General features: G+C 47.2%; 1 protein-coding gene across 1 annotated transcript in view; it reads left to right on the top strand.

Moving 5' to 3' along the window:
• The window catches only part of LOC311145189 (putative E3 ubiquitin-protein ligase HECTD4), a 66,982-nt gene extending 47,823 nt beyond the window's left edge, over nt 1-19,159 (top strand). Inside the window, exons 39-75 of the mRNA XM_084181399.1 lie at nt 969-1,104; nt 1,204-1,386; nt 1,582-1,746; nt 1,915-2,084; nt 2,213-2,328; nt 2,465-2,568; nt 2,723-2,884; nt 3,016-3,164; nt 3,293-3,372; nt 3,562-3,725; nt 3,835-4,072; nt 4,775-4,911; nt 5,026-5,152; nt 5,334-5,471; nt 5,699-5,835; nt 5,954-6,114; nt 6,197-6,378; nt 6,945-7,150; nt 7,265-7,395; nt 7,514-7,719; nt 7,858-8,037; nt 8,250-9,640; nt 9,765-9,972; nt 10,079-10,302; nt 10,439-10,578; nt 10,987-11,090; nt 11,872-11,995; nt 12,580-12,770; nt 12,956-13,102; nt 13,337-13,456; nt 13,545-13,700; nt 13,810-13,913; nt 14,173-14,394; nt 14,760-14,926; nt 15,136-15,331; nt 15,731-15,953; nt 17,041-19,159. Of these exons, the coding sequence (XP_084037525.1) occupies nt 969-1,104; nt 1,204-1,386; nt 1,582-1,746; nt 1,915-2,084; nt 2,213-2,328; nt 2,465-2,568; nt 2,723-2,884; nt 3,016-3,164; nt 3,293-3,372; nt 3,562-3,725; nt 3,835-4,072; nt 4,775-4,911; nt 5,026-5,152; nt 5,334-5,471; nt 5,699-5,835; nt 5,954-6,114; nt 6,197-6,378; nt 6,945-7,150; nt 7,265-7,395; nt 7,514-7,719; nt 7,858-8,037; nt 8,250-9,640; nt 9,765-9,972; nt 10,079-10,302; nt 10,439-10,578; nt 10,987-11,090; nt 11,872-11,995; nt 12,580-12,770; nt 12,956-13,102; nt 13,337-13,456; nt 13,545-13,700; nt 13,810-13,913; nt 14,173-14,394; nt 14,760-14,926; nt 15,136-15,331; nt 15,731-15,953; nt 17,041-17,177 (7,126 nt within the window). The 3' untranslated portion in view covers nt 17,178-19,159. The remainder of the gene's footprint in view (nt 1-968; nt 1,105-1,203; nt 1,387-1,581; nt 1,747-1,914; nt 2,085-2,212; nt 2,329-2,464; nt 2,569-2,722; nt 2,885-3,015; nt 3,165-3,292; nt 3,373-3,561; nt 3,726-3,834; nt 4,073-4,774; nt 4,912-5,025; nt 5,153-5,333; nt 5,472-5,698; nt 5,836-5,953; nt 6,115-6,196; nt 6,379-6,944; nt 7,151-7,264; nt 7,396-7,513; nt 7,720-7,857; nt 8,038-8,249; nt 9,641-9,764; nt 9,973-10,078; nt 10,303-10,438; nt 10,579-10,986; nt 11,091-11,871; nt 11,996-12,579; nt 12,771-12,955; nt 13,103-13,336; nt 13,457-13,544; nt 13,701-13,809; nt 13,914-14,172; nt 14,395-14,759; nt 14,927-15,135; nt 15,332-15,730; nt 15,954-17,040) is intronic.
• The last annotated feature ends 763 nt before the right edge of the window (nt 19,160-19,922 follow it).

The following is a 19,922-nucleotide window of genomic DNA, read 5'->3' as shown; positions in this document are numbered from 1 at the left end:
TTAAAATCAGTTACTGGCAGTAATACCAACAGAATGGAAGATAAAGTTCAGGGAAAGAAAAGAGAAACTGTTTGTAGACATATTAAATCTCACAGATGGTTAACTACAGATAAAATTCATAAAGACGTATAATTTTGATACTCCTATCCCTAGGAAACAGGCTTTTGGTTTGATTTATAAAACATAATTAGACTCCACTATCCGAATGTTTCAGTTGAAGTTGATTTTGTTACACATCTTCTGGTATTGACCCATAGTTGCTCACTTTTGTGCAAAAGTACAAGAGTGGTTACTCCCTGTTTTACATGTTTTTGTGACATCTTCATAAACAGTTATATTGGGTGACTTAAGGGACAGATGCAACACGATATACAATCTCTTGATTCAGCTGGGGAAGTTTTTCATTTTAAAAACGTATTGGATTCTTTAAAAATAACTGTCAAACACTATTATACACTAGAATGATTGATTGCAAAAGAAAGTGGGAGGTCGTGGGGCCTGATTTTATTTCATAGACAAAGGAAAGGTGCTCCTTGATCGCCAGTTGTATGGCAATTCCAGTTGTTGGTTCATTTGTTTGTTTAGTTGTATTTATTGTGATATTGTTTTTTGTATGTAATTCATGTTTATGTTCTTTGTAGTTTGTTAGGGTAATTGCTTGTTTGTCCACTTGTGTGTGTCTACCACACCGAGGTAGTGGGCTGAAGAGGGTGAGGTGTTCTGGGGGAGATTTGAAGGGTACTACAAAAAAGCCTAGGAAAGAAATACCCCCCCAAAAATGTCAAAGTATTTTTTATAATAAAGAAACCTTTTAATAATAAAATATAGTTTAGTCCCCCAAATGTGTGGAGGTGGGGAAAAAATTAAATAAATCAATACTATCGGAATTGAATCTGCTGTACTAGTTTTAGTTAACCACTGGGGAGAGTGGTTCTGACCAGTCTCCTCTCTCTCCCTCCACTGTTCAGGTCCGACCCAATCAGGCCCTTCATCAGTGGCCATGTGGCCAACAGTATGGCTGCTGAGGTTATTGCCCTGCTGCACAGCCTGCTCACAGCACCCGAATCCAACACCGCCCAGATCTGGACCAGCACTGCAGAGAAGGTAAAGCACCATGCCAGTTCCATGTCATTCTAAGAATATACTGTATATTAAGGTCATAGTTATAACACATGGACTTAACGCTGCTGATGACTGTGCCAGGTGCTGTCTAGAGCGCTGATGTTCATCCCTCAGCTGGGGAAGTATGCTGAGAGCATCCTGGAGAACGGAAGCAGTAGCAGCAGGAAGCTGGCTAAACTCCAGGCCATTGGCAGGCAGGCTGTGGCGGCACTCTGCGCCCTCGGAGGCTTTAAGGAGACCATCAAGATCGGCTCAGAGGTCCAGGTGGGTTAGGAGAATAAATTGATAGATCCATTAGAAGACTTAGCAATATAAGTTGTTGTACCTGTTTCTGGTGAAATTCACATGCTGGCTACCAACAACACTATACCAGGCCAACAGTGCTGTGGGCAGAAAGACCTATAGCAGTGAATGGTCTGTCAGTGAATGTTTCTCTTCATGGTCCATCTGCTCCCCCAGGTGGTGGGGAAAGGAGTGCTGGGCAGCGTGGGCCTGGTCATGTCCATCAACGAGCAGGAGGGCCTGGCCACGGTTAAGTTCCCTTCCTGCGAGTACAGGAAGGCCTGCAAGTCCTCCGACATCCTGACGGTGCCCATCTCCCGCCTCTGCACTCCCCGCTCTGAGGTAAGGACGGCAGGTTAGAGAAGTCACACGCGACTAATGCACGCGACTAACGCATGTAACTCGACTGGAAATGATGCAAGTGCACATAAGGCTTTAATGTATGATGGTAGACTCATTTAATGTGCTCTTCTCATCCCTGTCCCTCTCCCCTTCCCCTCTCTCTCCCAGGCGCTGCCCCTCTACAAGCTGTCCATCACAGAGAAGGTGGTGCAGGCGGTACATTCCATGCTCCTGCCACAGGAGGGCAGTCTGTCCATCCACACCTCCCTCCCCGCCTCAGGAGATGGCTCTAGTCCTGTCATGGCCGCTGTCCGCCTGCTGGCTGAAATCAGGACCAGGTAAATCACTAATGAGGACATTACCTCAGTCAAGAAGTTTTGCTGCTCCGCCAAGTGTCTCTCTGCACCTGTACGTCATATATTTGTTTTGCTTAGTATGGAGGTTTAAATTTGTGTTTGGCTCCCAGGGCATGTCTGGTGATGGCCCAGCTCCTGGAGGACAGCTCATTCTGTGAAGAGTTCATCCAGCAGTGTCCTGCTGCTGTGGAGGTGCTTAACCTAGTGGCCCAGGAGTGCAGTCCTGGTGAGTGACCGCCCACTCTCACCCAGTAGCATAGTGCTCAATGATGACACACAACTTCTGCAATGCAGCCTGACTGTACTTTTACCGGCCATATTTTCCTATATGACCATAGTATTGATTCTGCTGTGTTGTGCAGGGGAGCGTCTGGGCATGGTCGAGGCACAGTGTGAGCGAGTGAGGATGCTGTACCGAGACTGCGCTCGACCGCCACCCCCTCCCCTCCAGACAGACAAGTGCCAGGTGGGTGTCACTGAAGCCTCTCTACTCATTGATCTACTGAGGTCTACTGATCTAATAACTGACATAAAACCATACTAGGAATTTTTGAGGGATGAAGGGATTCAGTTTGAGGGGCTTCCTTATGCTCTCTGCTCCGCTCCATACCTCTCCCTAGCCCAAGGAGATTACATGGAGTCCATCCAGAGTGTTCCCTCCAGTGCGTGCCTGCATGTTCTCATCCCGCCTCACCTCCGTCACCTTCCTGGCCGACCCCAGTGCTGGAGGAGGCCTGCCCAGGGGAACCTTCATCTATGCCACCTCACCTGTACCTGTTCAGGTGGGCACCCCTGCATTTACTGGATGTCTTGGGAATGGCACATGCTAGGTTTTATATGAATGATAATTCAGTTTTGCATGGTTATGAAGCAGGCTGACTAATTCATCTTCCTCTCCCTCTTTTTCCTGTAGGCTCCTTCCTTTTACTGGGAAATAGAGATTGTCTCCTATGGAGACTCGGAAGACGACAGCGGCCCTATTGCGTCTTTTGGCTTTGCCACAGAGGCGGAGAAGAGAGACGGAGCATGGACCAACCCTGTTGGCACCTGCCTCTTTCACAAGTATGTGCTCCTATTTTACATATGTAATCTCTGTGAGGTTTCCCACTGCCCTGTCTATGACTGAGTGCTGACCTTTCTCTCCTTTCTTTTTCATCCTCCCCCTCTGTCTCTGTGTTTCTCCCCTTCAGTAATGGTAGGGCGGTACACTATAATGGCTCCAGTCTGCTGCAGTGGAAGAGTGTGAGGCTGGACGTGGCCCTACTTCCTGGTGAGATGGGAAACAATCCTCTCATCTAGTTTCATAATATCACCTACCTCCTATTTTTCCATCATTCATTTGACTTTTTTGCTTATGGAACCAATGTGTATCGCATATTTATCACATTTTGGTGAAACATCTGATTTTGAACAACATGTACTGTATCTTGGATGGTGACCATTCTCTTCCTGCTTACAGGGGATGTGGCGGGCATTGGCTGGGAGCGCTCCGAGGGCACCCCTCCACCCCCTGGCCAGGCCCCTAAAGGGCGGGTCTACTTCACCTACTGTGGCCAGCGCCTCAGCCCCTTCCTGGAGGACGTAGCAGGGGGCATGTGGCCTCTGGTGCACATTCAGAAGAAGGTGGGTCTTTATGCCTGGACATGTAAAACAAGATAAAAAGTTAAACTAAATAAAGCCTAATTGATTCAGCTGCTGTGTGTCATCATGGTGTGTTTTGCATTTTGTTTAGAACACAAAGATTCGTGCCAACTTTGGTTGCCGGGCATTTGCGTACGCAGAGGGCCAAGCACACCGCAATGCTGCAGACTTCTGTGTCGACCTGGCAGAGGAAATCAGTGCTAACTTCGAGGCCCTCCCCTTCGCCATGGCATCCGACAGCGACAATGATGCGGGTGCTAGTGTGGCATCTGACTCTGGGTCCCACGGACCCCCCTGTCGGATCGCTGCGGTAGCAGTTGCCCAGCAACGTATGTTCCTATCACCTTCCCCCTTCCCCTTGCACGAAATGCATGTGTCTCAGTTAAAACCTTTGATTTGGTTTGGTGTGCCATTGTCTGATTGCATGATGTTCTGGACAGTGGTCCCATCTGGTCACTTAACATAAAGTATATTGTTTTACTTAAAGGCCCAGTGCTGTCAAAAACATGATTTTCCTGTGTTTTATATATATTACCACACTATGAGGTTGGAATAATACTGTAAAATTGTGTAAATGATGATAATGCCCTTTTAGTGTAAGAGATGTTTGAAAATGAATTTGACTGTTTTGGTGGGATGGTGATTTGGCTCTCCTGGTGACATCACCAATAAGAACGTTTCCCCTCCTCACACAGACCACTCCCAGACAGTCCTAGCTAAATTATTCCTTGAGAAATTGCTTGATTGCTAAGAAGCAATTTCTGTCTCTTTTTTAAAATGTTAATTGAAAACAATCACAGTAAGGTACTTACAAATGTTTCCCAGAAATTATTTGATATTGAAATAGCTGCATTGGACCTTTAACCTGGTGTGATTTCAGTCCTCTGTCATGTTTGCTGTTTGGTCAACCCCACCTTGCCACCACAGTGCTAACCCTCACCCTCCTCACTGTCTGGTCTGTGTATAAGTGTCTCCTAGTTGGTAGCGTTTGTAAGAACTGCTTTGTTGTTTGTCCTCCCCTGTCGGGACAGAGTACAACAGTGACTCGTCGTGCCTCTACAAGGTAGAGCTGAGCTACGAGAACCTGGTCACCTCAGGGCCTGAAGCACACCCCCCGCTTATCGCTGACGATGAAAGTGATGACGAAGATGATGACGATGTCCACAGGGTGAGTTGAAGATCTTGCTTATGGTTCTGAGAAGAGCCTTCAAATAACACATTAACTTTTTGGTATCCTGTTTTTTCCACTGTTGGCATGAATGTACTGTTTCCCCCCACCCAGGAGGACCACTATGCCCTGCTGGTGAAGGCCTGGGAGACCAAGGTGTTCCCCACCATCCGCCGACGCTTCCGCAACGAGGCAGAGAGGAAGTCTGGTCTGGACCAGATCAAGGGAGCACTGCAGCTGGGTGAGGAATTATGTCTCTCGTTTCTGCTTCTCTGCTCTTTGAGCAGCTTGAGACACTCACTCGCTGAAAACCAGGTGGTAAAAGAGGTGATCAACCCTGTAGCTCTGTTTGACCTTTTTGAGAGGGATGTTTTTTGACGTTTGTTCTTTGTGGTGTTTTTATTGCTTGAAATGTTGTGCAGGCATGGTTGACATAGCCCGGCAGACAGTGGAGTTCCTGTATGAAGAGAACGGGGGTATCCCCAGGGACCTCTACCTCCCCACCATCGAGGACATCAAGGATGAGGCCAACAAGTTCACCATCGACAAAGTCCGCAAAGGTACCCTGCACTTGCACTCACCACCATGCCAGAGGCCTCGGTTATTGAACCGTTTGTTTTCATCATCTTTGACCCTCACTGTAAACACATTAGTAAACACAGGAGCACTATTTTATTTTTAGCATTTTTTGTAATATAGATGTCTAAACATTATCATTATGAACACTGATAGGCTGTAGTGTTACCTGGCTTTGCCCTTACGTATACCGTATGTTTCCTCTTCTCAGGTTTGACCGTGGTCATCCGCTGTCCAGACAGCAACAACACCAACAGCACCACAGGCGGAACAGCCCTGCCCAAGTTCGCCATCCGAGGCATGTTGAAAACCTTCGGCCTGCACGGAGTGGTTCTGGACGTGGACTCTGTGAGTGTGGAACACTTAACTTCAGTTGTCATAGAAACAAAGCGATAAGAAGTTAAGCTTTGTCTCTTGATAGTGTGTCAATGGTTTCTCTCACTCATGACTTACTGTGTGTGTCCAGGTGAATGAGCTGGTTCAGGTAGAGACGTACCTGCGCAGTGAGGGGGTGCTGGTGAGGTACTGGTATCCCATTGAGATGCTGGAGCGTCCCCCTGTTGGATCCCGCCGTACTGCTGCCAATGGCCTTGTCAATCTAGACAGCAGTAACATCCAGATCCATAGGTAACTGACACACACACACACACAGTGAAATAACACACTGCTATGAACTGTAAATCATCCCCTGTGGCCTGCTGTGTTTCAGAGAGCTACTGCGCTGTGAGAGTGCCCTGGCTAGGCTTTACTGCCGCATGGCCCTACTCAACATCTTTGCCCCCAAGAGCCCCCACACCTTCACCCGCCTCCTCCACATCCCAGCCATTAGAGACATCACTCTGGAACACCTACAGCTGCTGTCCAATCAGCTGCTGGCTCCGCCTCTGCCTGGTGAGTGGACCCTCTCTGGATGAGATGATGATCCACGGAAAGTAATGGGTTAAATAGAATAAAGTTAGAAAATGGAATGGAATGGACTGAATTAACACATGGATATTTAGGTGTACAATTGACTGAATGGAGTGATTTGGAGTCTGCCTTTCCCCTAGCCTCTAACAATCCGAGTGTGAACTGCACAAGCATCCATTATCGTCTCTAACATTTAGATTCCAAAATTCCAAACAGTCCCTTTACAAGTCAGAATGTTGAATAAACTTCATTTGAACTTACTCTACCTATTGTCCACCGATTTTGTCCTGCTGCCGGTGGAAATTTATGACAAAATATCCACAGGAAAATATTATTAAACCGACTTCAAAACGCAGGTCTCTGTGTGTGGCTATCATGATTTGTTTGCTCATCACCTAAGGCACGTGACATTCTGGTTTGTAAGAAATCTTTCAAAATGTTTGCAGTGCTTTATTTCGGACTGTGTTACCAGAGCTGGGATCACAGACTGATTTATTAGGCAACCTTTCCTTGATTTATGTGCTGAGTGTTCTCTGTTTGTCCTGCAGATGGCACCATCAGCTCCAGCTCCATCCTGCTGGCCCAGTCTCTACTCCACAACCTGCAGGGCCAGAGCTGCTCTCCCACAGACCTGTTTTACCAGGGCAATGCACAGCCCATCCGGGAGTGGCTCACCGTGGCCATCACCCGTGCCCTGCACCAGGGGGAGGAGAGCCTGCTGGAGCTCACCAAGCAGATCTGCTGCTTCCTACAGGTCGGCACAGGGTTAACTAATGACCGGAATCTGGCTGAATGTATATTTCTCCAGGGACGGAGATCTTTTTGTTTTAACATGGTTAATCTTTATTTCCCTTGTTCCGTTATGTAGAATGCACCAGAGCAGTTCACCTCAGAGGACTTCCCGGTATCAGAGTCAAAGGTCAGCATGGATGTCAACTTCCCGGGTGCTGCCTTCGTGATCGTCTCCTGCAAAGAGAGCCAACTAGGCTACCGCAAAGAGTGAGGAATTCAACACTATTACCTTTATCTAAGTTAAAACCATGACCCTTGACGACCCTAGATGTCTTACAGTGCCCCCATTTTCTGCCTCTCTCTCTTTCCCTCTCCTCTCCGCTAGCTCCTCCCTGTACAAAGCCCCATGGGCACGGGTTATGGTTTATGGCCTTGGTCACAAGGTGCGCAGGAATGGCCAGCTCAACCTGATGGAGGCGGTGTGCTACCCTCTGGACGCCTCACCCTCCAACACAGGCCTCACCCCCCCTCCCACCACCAATCAGTACCCCACTGTCATCATCCCGAACGACAAAGTCCACATCAAACTGGGTGAGTGCTTGATCAACCTAGTCCATACATACAGTAATAGCTTTTTTCAGCATATATATGTTAATTATATTTCTCTCTGTTTCACATGATTAACATGTATTTATAATAGCTTGGTTTGTTTCACTGTCTCTCTCTCAGGGGTGTCGCCCCCTCCTGGTGCGGTCCTGGTGCTGCACTCCCTGCCACTGGAGTTCCCCCTGGCCATGGCGTTTGCTGAGCAGCTGCTGACGTGGAAGCTAGGGGAGAATAGTGAGCACTCTGAGGAGGAGCTGGACACTGTGCCCTCGTCTGTGCTGCTACAGGTGGTGGAGCTGCTGGGTATGTGCTACACTTTCATCAAATCTGTTTTCTTTGAAATGTCTGCATCCATGGCGATCCATGAGGTGTCCAACATGTCTGAACCTTTTCCATAACCTTCGGTCACTCGCTGTATGTGACTAATATTGCATCCTGTTTTGTGCTGACAACAAGTTGGTCACTATTTTCTGAGTGTTTCTGTTCCCTCTCTCTTCCTGTCTGTGGTGTTCTAGGTGGGCTGTTATGGACCACAGATCTGGCCCCCTGCATCAAGGAACTCTCCTTCCACCTGCTGGCTGAGCTCTTCCGTAAGATCCACCATCTGGAGCAGCGGAAAAGCCCTGCAGGCCTGTCCAGCTCCATCGCCCTGCTGCTCAACCCCTGCCTGGCCGTGCTCATGGCCCTGCAGACGGAGCTCCGCAAGCTGTATGACCGGGAGACCCAGAACTGGGTGGCTGCAGGGGCCGGAGCAGGGGGCTCCTCTGGCGGCAGTGCCCTGGCCATGGGGGCTGAGCAGAGCAGATTCTCCACCTACTTCCATGCCCTGATGGAGGTGTGCCTGGCTGTAGCTGAGGTCACCATCCCCCTCAACATGGGGTGCTCAGGAGTGGGAGCCCTGTCCTCCACCAGTGCCCCTAACCTCAGCGACTCCTCCTCATCCTCCTCCTCCTCCCCAGGCCAGACCCCCCAGAGCCCCAGCCTGCTCTCCAAGCGTAAGAAGGTGAAGATGAAGAGGGAGCGTGCGGCAGCAGCAGTGGCGGCGGTGGCCTCAGGGAAGAGGGGTTCTGCTGGAGGGGCTCGTCTGTCAGAGAGCGACAGCGCTCTGCTCAACATGGCCGGTAGTAAACCTGAGGACATGCTGTGGTTCCACCGTGGCCTCACCCTGCTCATGATCCTGCGTCACCTGGCCAACAAGGATTCCCAGGGGCTGAGTGTGACAAGTGATGCTGTGATGGACGCCTGCCAGGCCCTGGTGGGACCTACCGCTCACAGCCGCCTGCTGGTGCTCTCTGGCATCCCCACCCACCTGGAGGAGGCTGTGGTGCGCAGCGCCATCCGCAGGGCTTGCAACGCCCACGGAGGGCTCTTCAAGGATGAGATCTTCATCCCCCTGCAGGAGGAGGAACCTAAGAAGCCCAAGGCAGGAGCCGGAGTGTCCACCCCCATGGATGGCAAAGCAGCCCCCGAGACTGGGCTCCCCTTCCCCAGCAATTGGGGCAATGAGAGCCCAGACAGCTCCAGCAGCGTGACTCCAGCCATGAGTGTCTCGGCCTCGGCCTCCACCAGCCAGACCTCCATCTGCAGCTCCTCTCAGGGGGGCGTGTCCCGCACTGCCAGTGAATCTGTGGACCAGGAGCTGCTGGCTGCCCCACCTCTCACCCCCGTGGCTGCAGCCTCGACCTTCCCCTCCCCACAGCAAGGGCCCCTGGATCCCCACACGGTGTCTAGCCAGGAGAGCCTGGATATCTCCCTGTGCAGCACGGGGAGCCTGGGCAGCCTGGGGGAGCCCCCGGACAGCGCAGAAACAGCTTCTGTGTCAGACGGGGGCTCCATATACACCGTCACCTCTCTGGACAGCAACGCTATCTTGGCCCGGCCCATCAAGGGCTATGCTGTCATAGAGGTGAGTCGCAAGTGCATTTTACAATGAAAACTTGAAATTCTGCTATTGTTTGTTTATTTATTTATTTGCTTTGATTGAGATAGACTTACATGTCCTTCATCTGTTTTGCACATCCTGAATGTAGGTTCGCGCCCGAGCCAAAGTGGAGAAGATCCGCGCTAGCCTCTTCAACAGCAGCGACTTGATTGGCTTATCCAGCCTGGAGGGTGAGGAGGAGCTGATGGAGCTGACCAATGAGGAGATCCTCACAGCCTCCAGTGTCAACCAAAGCCTGTTCGACACACAGGGTAGCTCCGCCCTTGAGGACTACTTCCTGAACAAGTCTCTCAGAGGTAAGTAGTTTACTCCAACTATGGCTCAATCATCTGTACTCTACCAATACAGTAAAAGTCCTACATAATGGAGGGGTCTTAATCTTTTCTCCTCCTATGTTCCCAGGGGACAAGTTGGTTCCAAGTGCGCGAGACGTGCTGATGGACATCTTCAAGAGTTGTGTCCACTCAGAGCAGATGCTGAGCCTCACACCAGCCAAGCCTGTCAAAGTGTCGGACATCTACCTGAGCAAGGAGCAGATCACCTCCCAGACCACTGGAAACCTCCTCCACGTCTTCTTCACTAATGTACGGCCGCCCAAGAAGGTGCTGGAGGACCAACTGACGCAGGTTGATACACTACCCCCCCCCCCCCCTGCCTCGTCCACATAATTGACCCTGCCTCGTCCACATGATTTTACACACACATACTCATCTATTTGCATCTGCAACCAAGTTTGTCTGAGCATTGTTATATGTTTCACAGATTCTGCGTAAATATGGCACCCCCAAGCCCAACAAGAACAAATACAGTAAGGCAGGTAAGGAACAGCACGCAGGCAAGGTGGTGAGCACCAAGAGACCCATCACCAAACCACCCCCCAAGGAGAAGTCTGTGCTGAACAGGTCAGTTTTGTCCCTCACCACACACACAATGCCACCCTGAACACCATTTTCCTAAATAGTTTCCACCCACACCTGTAATTACGGAAAGTAGTGGGTTTCAAAATTACAATCCCCCCTAAGATCCTTCTCTTAGTGCTTCCCACGCTCAAATGTGTTACTAAAATAGCAAGTCTTTGAAATTAATTTCTCATGTTTAGAAACACAAAAATAGCAATAGAAACTGTACCCTATGGATTATTTATCCACTTACAGAAGGAAAATGGAGAGTAATGTTGCTTGTTATGCTTAATCGTAAAATCTAGACTCGTTCAGTATGCTGTCATGTCATCTATGATATTCGTCAGTACTCATTTGGACCGACATTTTCCATTGACACCTGTCCCTGACCTTTTTCCATGTCTCTATCAGAACTGCACTGAGTGAGAAGAAGACTGTACTGAAGCCCAAGTCCCCTGAGAAATCCAGGCCTGATGAGAAAGACACAGAGAAATCTCCTGCCAAGAAGCCTGAAGGTACTGACCACTCTGTACCCTCTCATGTTACCCGTCTGTCTAGCCAACATCTCTCTGGAGCTGAGTAAGAGTTCCCCCCAGTTAGAATGTAGATGACTAGATGGAAGCTGAGAGCATAAAGTCCATGCATCTGTCTGTCTGTGCATGTGCATATATTTATATACACTACCGTTCAAAAGTTTGGGGTCACTTAGAAATGTCCTTGTTTTCGAAAGAAAAGCAATTTTTCTGTGCATTAAAATAACATCAAATAACATCCTCACATGGAATAGCCTTCATTTCTCAGAACAAGAATAGACTGACGAGTTTCAGAAGAAAGTTATTTGTTTCTGGCCATTTTGAGCCTGTAATCGAACCCACAATTGCTGATGCTCCAGATACTCAACTAGTCTCAAAAATACCAGTTTTATTGCTTCTTTAATCAGCACTACCGTTTTCAGCTGTGCTAACATAATTGCAAAAGGGTTTTCTAATGATCAATTAGCCTTTTAAAATGATAAACTTGGATTAGCAAACACAACGTGCCATTGGAACACAGGACTGATGGTTGCTGATAATGGGCCTCTGTATGCCTATGTAGATATTCCATTAAAAATCAGCCGTTTCCAGCTACAATAGCCATTTACAACATTAATCTACACTGTATTTCTGATCAATTTGATGTTATTTTAATGGACCAAAAAATTGCTTTTCATTCAAAAACAAGGACATTTCTAAGTGACCCCAAACTTTTGAACGGTAGTGTATGTCTTATCTCCTCCCTCACCCGTCTCTCATGTAGTCCCAGAGGAGAAGTACTTGACTCTGGAGGGCTTCCATAAATTTGCTGTGGACCGGGCCAAGCAGGACATCCGTAGCGTGTGGAGGGCCATTCTGGCCTGCGGTTACGACCTTCACTTTGAAAGGTGAGCCTGGCGACCCGCCCCCCTCCAGCCCCTGCAGTCAGCCTTTGGTTGGTAGGTCACATTCCTAGCAGAGTGTGGAATGGAACACACATGACTGGAGCAGGTTGTAAACATTTAGAGCATGGAACACACTGTGATTGTTACGTCAACACACATGATGTACTCTAAGAAATGTCATGTTTAATCATCTGAATCACACACTATACTGCACTGTACAGTACATGTAATCTCTGTAATTAGAGAAAGCCAGTTGGTGCCAGATTAAGTCATATTATATACAGATGTAGGATCTTGATTTGAGCCAGTTTGCAACAGGAAATGTGGATTATAATTAATTTACATTTTTGTAAGGGCTGATACATTTTTTCGTAAGGGAAAATCAAGTCTGACATTTTTAAAGTGGAAATGACAAACTTTAGAAGCCTTTTAAACATCAAATACACTACAAGTTTGCATTTCCTGAGGTGCAGGAACATTCTCAGCAACAATGGTGATCAAATGAAGATCCTACATCTGTATGAAGAGGATCTGTTCATATGTAGTGGTTAACCATTCTGTTGTCCCCCCTTTCCTCTGCTTTGCAGATGTACCTGTATAGACACGCGGCACGCCCAGAAGGCCTGTAGGAGATGGAGTCTGGAGATGGATGTAGCGTTGGTGCAGTACATCAACAGGCTGTGTGGTCATCTGGCCATCACACCTGCCAGGCTGCACCCCCATGAGGCCTACCTGGAGCCTAACGACATCGCTGACCCGCGCGTGGCCTGTCTTCTCAGTATGTGACCTACTCACTGACATACCGCATCATCAGTTTACATACACAATCTATTTTTACACGTGTTTGTGTGGTATTGGACGTCAGTAATCTTGAGTGTAAGCGCATGTTAGTGAGTGAGTGGGTGGGTATGTGTATTTGCGTATGTGTGTTGCTGTGTTCACATTTCCCCTGTGTGTGTGTAGATGTGCCTGTGGAGAGCCTGCGTCTGCGCTTTGCTCTACTGCAGTCTCTCAACAACACCCTGGAGAGTTTCTTCCTGCCACTGGTGGAGTTGAGACAAACACACACCTACCAGAACAGCATCGCAGCGCTGCTCTGTGGGGCCAAAGGTGACACACACACAAAAATAACATCTCAGCACAGCTCTATCAGGTCAAAGGCACACAGCAACAATGTGCTGTATGGGTCATTAAGGAGTGGTGTTGTATCAGGGAATTGACCGGTTGTTAAATCTTTTAATACATTTTACTGCCTCTTAGGCTGTAGTTGGGGCATATGAACTGGATTAAAGCAGAGTCTTGCTGACCTTCTACCAATTTTACATCCACCCTTTCTCTATGCAGGCCTGGTGTTCTATGATAACAAAGTGATAGTGATGAACCAGGTGTTGAACGCCACAGTACAGCGGACTGCAGACCACGCTGCCCCCGAGATCACACTGGACCCCCTTGAGATTGTAGGAGGTGAGCTCACAGGACACGCCCAAAGCCCTGTTTTATGTTCATTCACATTATGCCTTTTACTTTGAGTGTTGATGGTGTGTTCCTCCAGGAGAGATCCGTTCCTCAGAGAACACCTACTTCTGCCAGGCGGCACGCCAGCTGGCCTGTGTGCCCTCGTCCCAGCTGTGTGTGAAGCTGGCCAGCGGAGGAGACCCCACCTATGCCTTCAACATCCGCTTCACTGGAGAGGAGGTCCATGGCACCAGTTAGTATCAGCCTTCTTCTCCCACATTTGTCCTCTAGGAATAAACTCTGATGTTTGATCAGACTGAAACACTGTCTTAGTTGTCCCCTGACCTCTGTGACTCCCCCAGGCGGCTCCTTCCGTCACTTCCTGTGGCAGGTGTGTAAGGAACTCCAGAGCTCCGCCCTCTCCCTGCTGCTACCCTGCCCCAGTGCAGCAGCGAACCGCAACAAGGTACAGTGACCCTCCCATCTGCCTTCACAGTATGCCCTGGTCGCAGCACCATTTTAACACCAGGAACGAAAATTATGATGCCTCAATAGTTTGTGTACATATGTATTAATCCTGCTCCACACGGTATATACTAGGAGTATAAACCGTGTCTAGATTGCAAACCAGTTGGGCACTGCATGGGCAGTGATCACTGCATTACTGATAGGCTAGAAGAGTTTCTAACTTGATTGTGGTGCTTATGTGCTGTTTTGTTCCAAAGGGGAAGTATATTTTGACGCCCTGTCCGATCAGCTATGCGGAGGAGCAGCTGCTGCACTTCTTTGGCCAGCTGTTGGGCATCGCCATCCGGGCAGACGTGCCCCTGCCCCTGGACCTGCTGGGCTCTTTCTGGAAGGGCCTGGTGGGCGAGCCTCTGGACCCAGAGCAGGACCTGCAGGAGGCCGACCTGCTCACATACAACTACGTCAAGAAGTTTGAGAGTGTAAGAGACAGTCATTTAGACATTCATATGGATCCAGTTTCAGGAGAAGTTGGGGATATTGAAAGTAAAAGGACTGTAAGTTGAGCTTCTGCTAAATTACTGTAATGTAATGACTCCTCTTTCTGGAAAAAGGAAGGGAGATTTTGAAAACTCCGAAAACTGGTGATAAGGTTTGCAGGTTTTCCATGGTTCTGCAAATAGCTAGCTGGTTGACCTTTCTACTGTGAACGCCAGTACAGTCACAACTGACTTCTGCTTTCTACAGTTCAAACCCAGACTGTAGTTTTGCCATACCACTTCCCACCCTTGTTCCCAAGCCCAGTGTTCCATTGACCTCTACCTGACCTTTGGCCTCTGCACCCCAGGTGAGCGACGAGGACGATCTGGAGGCCCTGTGTGCAGAGATCTCATCCCAGCACCACTCAGGAGAGAGCCCTGACTCCCCCAGCCGGCCCTGCTGCACCTTCACCTACATCACTATGACCGGAGAGGAGGTAGACCTGTGCCAGGGGGGACACAACCTCGGTGTCAGGTACAGGGACATTCTGCCTCTATGGCCCGGGGACGTGTTTAGTTCATATGGGTCTCTGTTGATGTTCTCTATACGATTCCCTTTAGCCGTCAGTTTTTCTCCAAATAATTCTGTACTTTCAGTACAGTACTTTCTGACTTTCACAGAATGTGTTATCTCTGTTTAATCCCTCGACACTGTCTGTCCTGTATGTGTGTGTGTCTGTGTAGCTGGCAGAATAAGGATGTGTATGCGCAAGCAGTCCGGGGTCTGCGTCTGCGGGAGCTGCAGAATGTGGAGTGTATGACAGCGGTGCGAGCGGGCCTGGGCTCCATCATTCCTTTACAGCTCCTCACCATGCTCAGCCCCCTGGAGGTGGAGCTACGAACCTGTGGCCTGCCGTACATCAACCTGGAGTTCCTCAAGGTAGCTATCCTAACGTAGCAAGCGTAAAAATGCCTTAGCGGAGTCCCCACATCCGTTTTTCAGGGGAAACGGAAGTTAAGTTGAAAATACTATATCCCTGAAAACCGGAAACATCCGCTTTCTTCCGACCCTGCAGAGAGTGCAAGGTAGCTAACGCATATACGCCACCCACCCTGCCACCTCACACCTACTGTACACATCCCCTTCTGAAACCCTAGGACACTCACACCTTCAATCATCACTCCACCATCCTCATCCACCACTAAGAAGTAAGAGTTACGGTATAGAGTAATGAGAAGATTATATTTTTGGTGGGCAGTAATAGTGAATGTCTTTGCCTAGAAGAGTCCCATAATTGTCCCTGTTTTGCATGAACCCCTGTTACCTCTCCCTCGGTAGGCCCACACCATGTATCAGGTGGGTCTGATGGAGACAGACCAGCACATTGAGTTCTTCTGGACGGCCCTGGAGGTGTTCACTCAGGAGGAGCTCTGCAAGTTCATCAAGTTTGCCTGCAACCAGGAGCGCATCCCGTTCACCTGCCCCTGCAAGGACGGGGGCCCGGACACTGCCCACGTACCCCCCTACCCCATGAAGATCGCCCCTCCGGACGGGGCAGCAGGTAAGTGCCAGGAAAAGTTCTAGTGGTTTGTGTCATAGAAGGAGAGTGTAGTGGGACATCAGACACAGGAGTCAAAGCCACGCGGGTTGCTATCTGCTTGATGTCCTCTTTGTGCTGTTGGTGCACAAACTCTTGGAAGGATTGTGTTTATCATCCTTATTAGCGCACACTGTCTTAAAAACTTGGGCAGACTTTGAAAAATGTATTTGCTATTTTTACCCTTCCTGGATTTATTATGTCTGTAAATTAGTAGGGGATGTTCTATGGGGAGAAGATGCAGCGCTGTTATCTTAAAACAAATGACCTCAGACCGTATGTGTATTAGGTTTACTGTATAGCCTTGATGTAAGGGAACTGTTTATCGGCTTGTTGTTTATCAAGCTCCAAAGAAGAGTTAGAGCAGACCAAAGTGTCAGAACTGCTCAAAGGACTTTTTACCCCACGTTTTGGATTTTTGACCAATAAAAAAACGTAACTAATGTCAGACTCTAACCACAGCAGTATGAACAGTAAATCTAGATTGAGTACAGTAGCTTCCATAGATTAGAGATTAGTGTCCCTAAACAAGACAGCCTGCTTCTGTTCCAGGCAATAACAATCAGACAATGAGCCATTATTGACATGGAGAACATGGAATTGATGGAAAATAACTTTCTAGACTGCACATAATACTCTCAGCAGAACAGAATTTGAACATGGTAGAAGTGCAGTGACTCTTTCTGCAGATGTTTAATGTTTGAAAGTTTTATATTATACATGTAACATTTCCACATGCAATTAGTGCCAAATGCCAATGACATACTAGTAGTAGCAAAGGGATAGAAACACCAGTAAAACATACCCACGTTTTTACCGTGACTAGCTGATCCAGCTGTTGTGTGGACAACTTCACGAGTTCACAAAAGCAAAAACATAAGCCATACTAAACTTCTTCACATCCTTGCAATGGATGTTTTTTAAATGATGATAAGGTAAGAAGCCAGTGTCCTTAAAAAAAACTCAAATGTAAATATTACATGTTGCTCATTTAATGTTTTAAGATGCTTTTTCTTCATACAGTATGTTTACCTATTTGTGTGTTTGCCAGGTTCGCCAGACTCCCGCTACATCCGGGTGGAGACCTGTATGTTTATGGTGAAGCTTCCCCAGTACAGCTCCCTGGATGTGATGCTGGAGAAGCTGCGCTACGCCATCCACTACCGTGAGGACCCTCTCAGCGGCTAAAGGGACCTGATGGATGGAGTACACCACCTCCATATGATGCAGCTTCAACACCAACCCTACTATTTATTACCCATACAGCCCCACCCTCTCAACCCCTCCCCTGCCCAACTTTACCTCCGCCCTCTCCTGGACCTTCAGCTAGGACTACCCACACAGCAGAAGGCCAACCTGCTTCACCAAGAAGACACTGAAGTTTTTCTTTTTTCTGCTTGTTTTATGTTTGGCTTTGTGCCAGCGCTTAATTTCAATAACATTCTAATCAGGTTGAGCATTTCAGGAGTGTGTTTTGACAATTTTTTTCAGAGCTGATGTAGGGGTGTTCAGCCCCACTTGCCTTGACACTGACGTTGGTATCTCTTCTGTTTTGAGGTGACTGATCACTACACACATAGTGGGAGGGAACTGTGACAGGGCACATACCATTTTTGATTATAGGGAAAGTTACTCTCTCTTCCACCTTATTTCCCCTCACTTTTCTTTATTCTCCCCATCCTCCCCATCCCTCTTTCAGAAGACTTGGTGTGGTCTTTTAAGCCTAGTCCCTACTGCTTCCTCCCACCCTTCCAGAGGGTACTCTGTCAAAGGCATGCCTTTACCACAAGAAGGGGAGGGAGGCTCTGTGTGAAAAGGAAACCCCAAATATTCCTCTGGAATCAAGGCTTGAGTATTGTTTGATGTTTGAGATAGAAGTCCACTAAATATCTAAAAGGAACTCTATGATTTCTTACCAGGTCAAAACGTTGACAAGTGCTCTGTAAAGATGCACTGCTAAAAGACTAAACTAACTGTCTGCCTATATATACAGTGAATTTAAGTCTATAAAGAGGGTATGTATATAAGTCATGTAAAAAGTCATATTAATCTATTACGTGAGGTTGCAGTTTTGAGTTTTGAAACTATGCTAGTAGCTGTAGCAGCAGGGTAAGTCAGGTACACTGAAGCTGGACTAACAGACTAAAGCTCTACCTGGTTGTCAGGTCTGGCCTTCTGGGTTGCCAGGTCGGCTATACTTGCATTTCAGGTTGCGAAACTTGTGTTGCTTCGTGAAATGGGAGGGAGATGTTGTTCTCCCGAACTGCCCTCCCACACTGCTTGTGTACTACTGAATGTGCGCCGAATCCCCTCGCCCAACACACACAATCAACTCACCAGGGGGTCGGATTCACTTTAGTTTAGCCTTTTTATATATTTCCTGTGACGAATGACCAGGGTTTCTGCTGTTTTTTTGTTTTGTTTTATTTGACCCATAACCAAAATGTTTTAGTAAAAACTTCACAGAAGAAAACATGTAAATAGACTTCTACGTTATATTTGATGGCAGTTTTTTCTAAATTGCTGCTTCACTTCACCAATTATTTTTTTGTTTTGTTCTGCGCTGTTCTTCCAGGGAAAAAATATTATTATAAAAATGAGCTAGCTAGGATATTCTTTATTGGATATCCAGTTTGTTGGGGTTTTATTTTTTACCAATTTTGAAATGACTAGTTATATATCACCTTAATGTCTTGGAACTCAGATGGATTCTACCACTCATTCTCTTCTGCTCGATGGTGAAACATGTTTTCTTGTGTGACTTAAACAGACATTTGACTTGGATGGGACTTGAAGAACACAATGAGAGCTACCACAAAATATTTAAGATGGATGTTTGGATTGCTTGCCAAATTAGTTTTGGTTTTGTTCTTTTAAAGGGTAAATCGCTGCTAACAAGGACACTCTTTCTGTTCTTACCTCTTGGCGGATTAGAATAGACCATTCAAAAGGGACAGATCCATACAAAGGGGTGTTGCGATAAGAAAATGTGTGCTGTACATTTACTTGATATTTATTACAATTATTTATGTTTGCATTAACTTAACTTTTTACTGTCTTACCTCTGCACATCAGAAACATAACACAGATCTCTAAAATTGATTATAGAGGGGTAAAGAATAAAATGGCGTTTGAGATTTCTGTGTCACAATAAAACATTTCTTGATGTATGTTGTGTTGATTTATTTCTCTTGTCAGTGTCAGGAGACACACTCAGGAAAAACACATGGTGGGCGCCCAAGGAGGCTAAGAGAAAGGATTAAGTCACATCAATATTTGATATATTAACGTTTTTTTCTATTTGAGTGTTTTTTCCCCAGCCACATTCACTGGCATTTAATCATAGCGTAAATCCACTTAATTTGCCAGTCTTTGATTAGATGTGTGTTTGGCATATGCTATTCTAGCAGATAAAATGTTGACGATTTTCTTCACACATCATTGCAGCGGCATCATTGCAGCAGCACGATCGGACGAATGCGGCATCGGGCAAGTCCAAAGGGGGAAGATTAAGGAGTTTGTGGAGTTTACCACGAGTCATCAATAAGAGCATAGACCTCGTCCCCACAGTTACAATACGAACTAATACAAACCAAAAACCCATGTATTACAGGCGATATCCGCACTGGGCTAAAGGCTAGAGCTACCACTTAAAAGAAACGGGACACGGAGATGGACGTATACAGTTGTGGTCAAAAGTTTTGAGAAGGACACAAGTATTGGTCTTCACAAAGTTTGCTGCTTCAGTGTTTTTAGATATTTTTGTCAGATGTTACTATGGTATACTGAAGTATAATTACAAGCATTCCATAAGTGTCAAAGGCTTTTTATTGACAATTACATTAAGTTTATGCAAAGAGTCAATATTTGCAGTGTTGAGCCTTCTTATTCAAGACCTCTGCAATCTGCCCTGGCATGCTGTCAATTAACTTC

This window comes from Coregonus lavaretus (genome assembly GCF_964263955.1).
Source record: "Coregonus lavaretus genome assembly, chromosome: 17".
NCBI classification, from domain to species: Eukaryota; Metazoa; Chordata; class Actinopteri; order Salmoniformes; family Salmonidae; genus Coregonus; species Coregonus lavaretus.
This window is presented reverse-complemented; position numbering and strand designations above follow the sequence as displayed.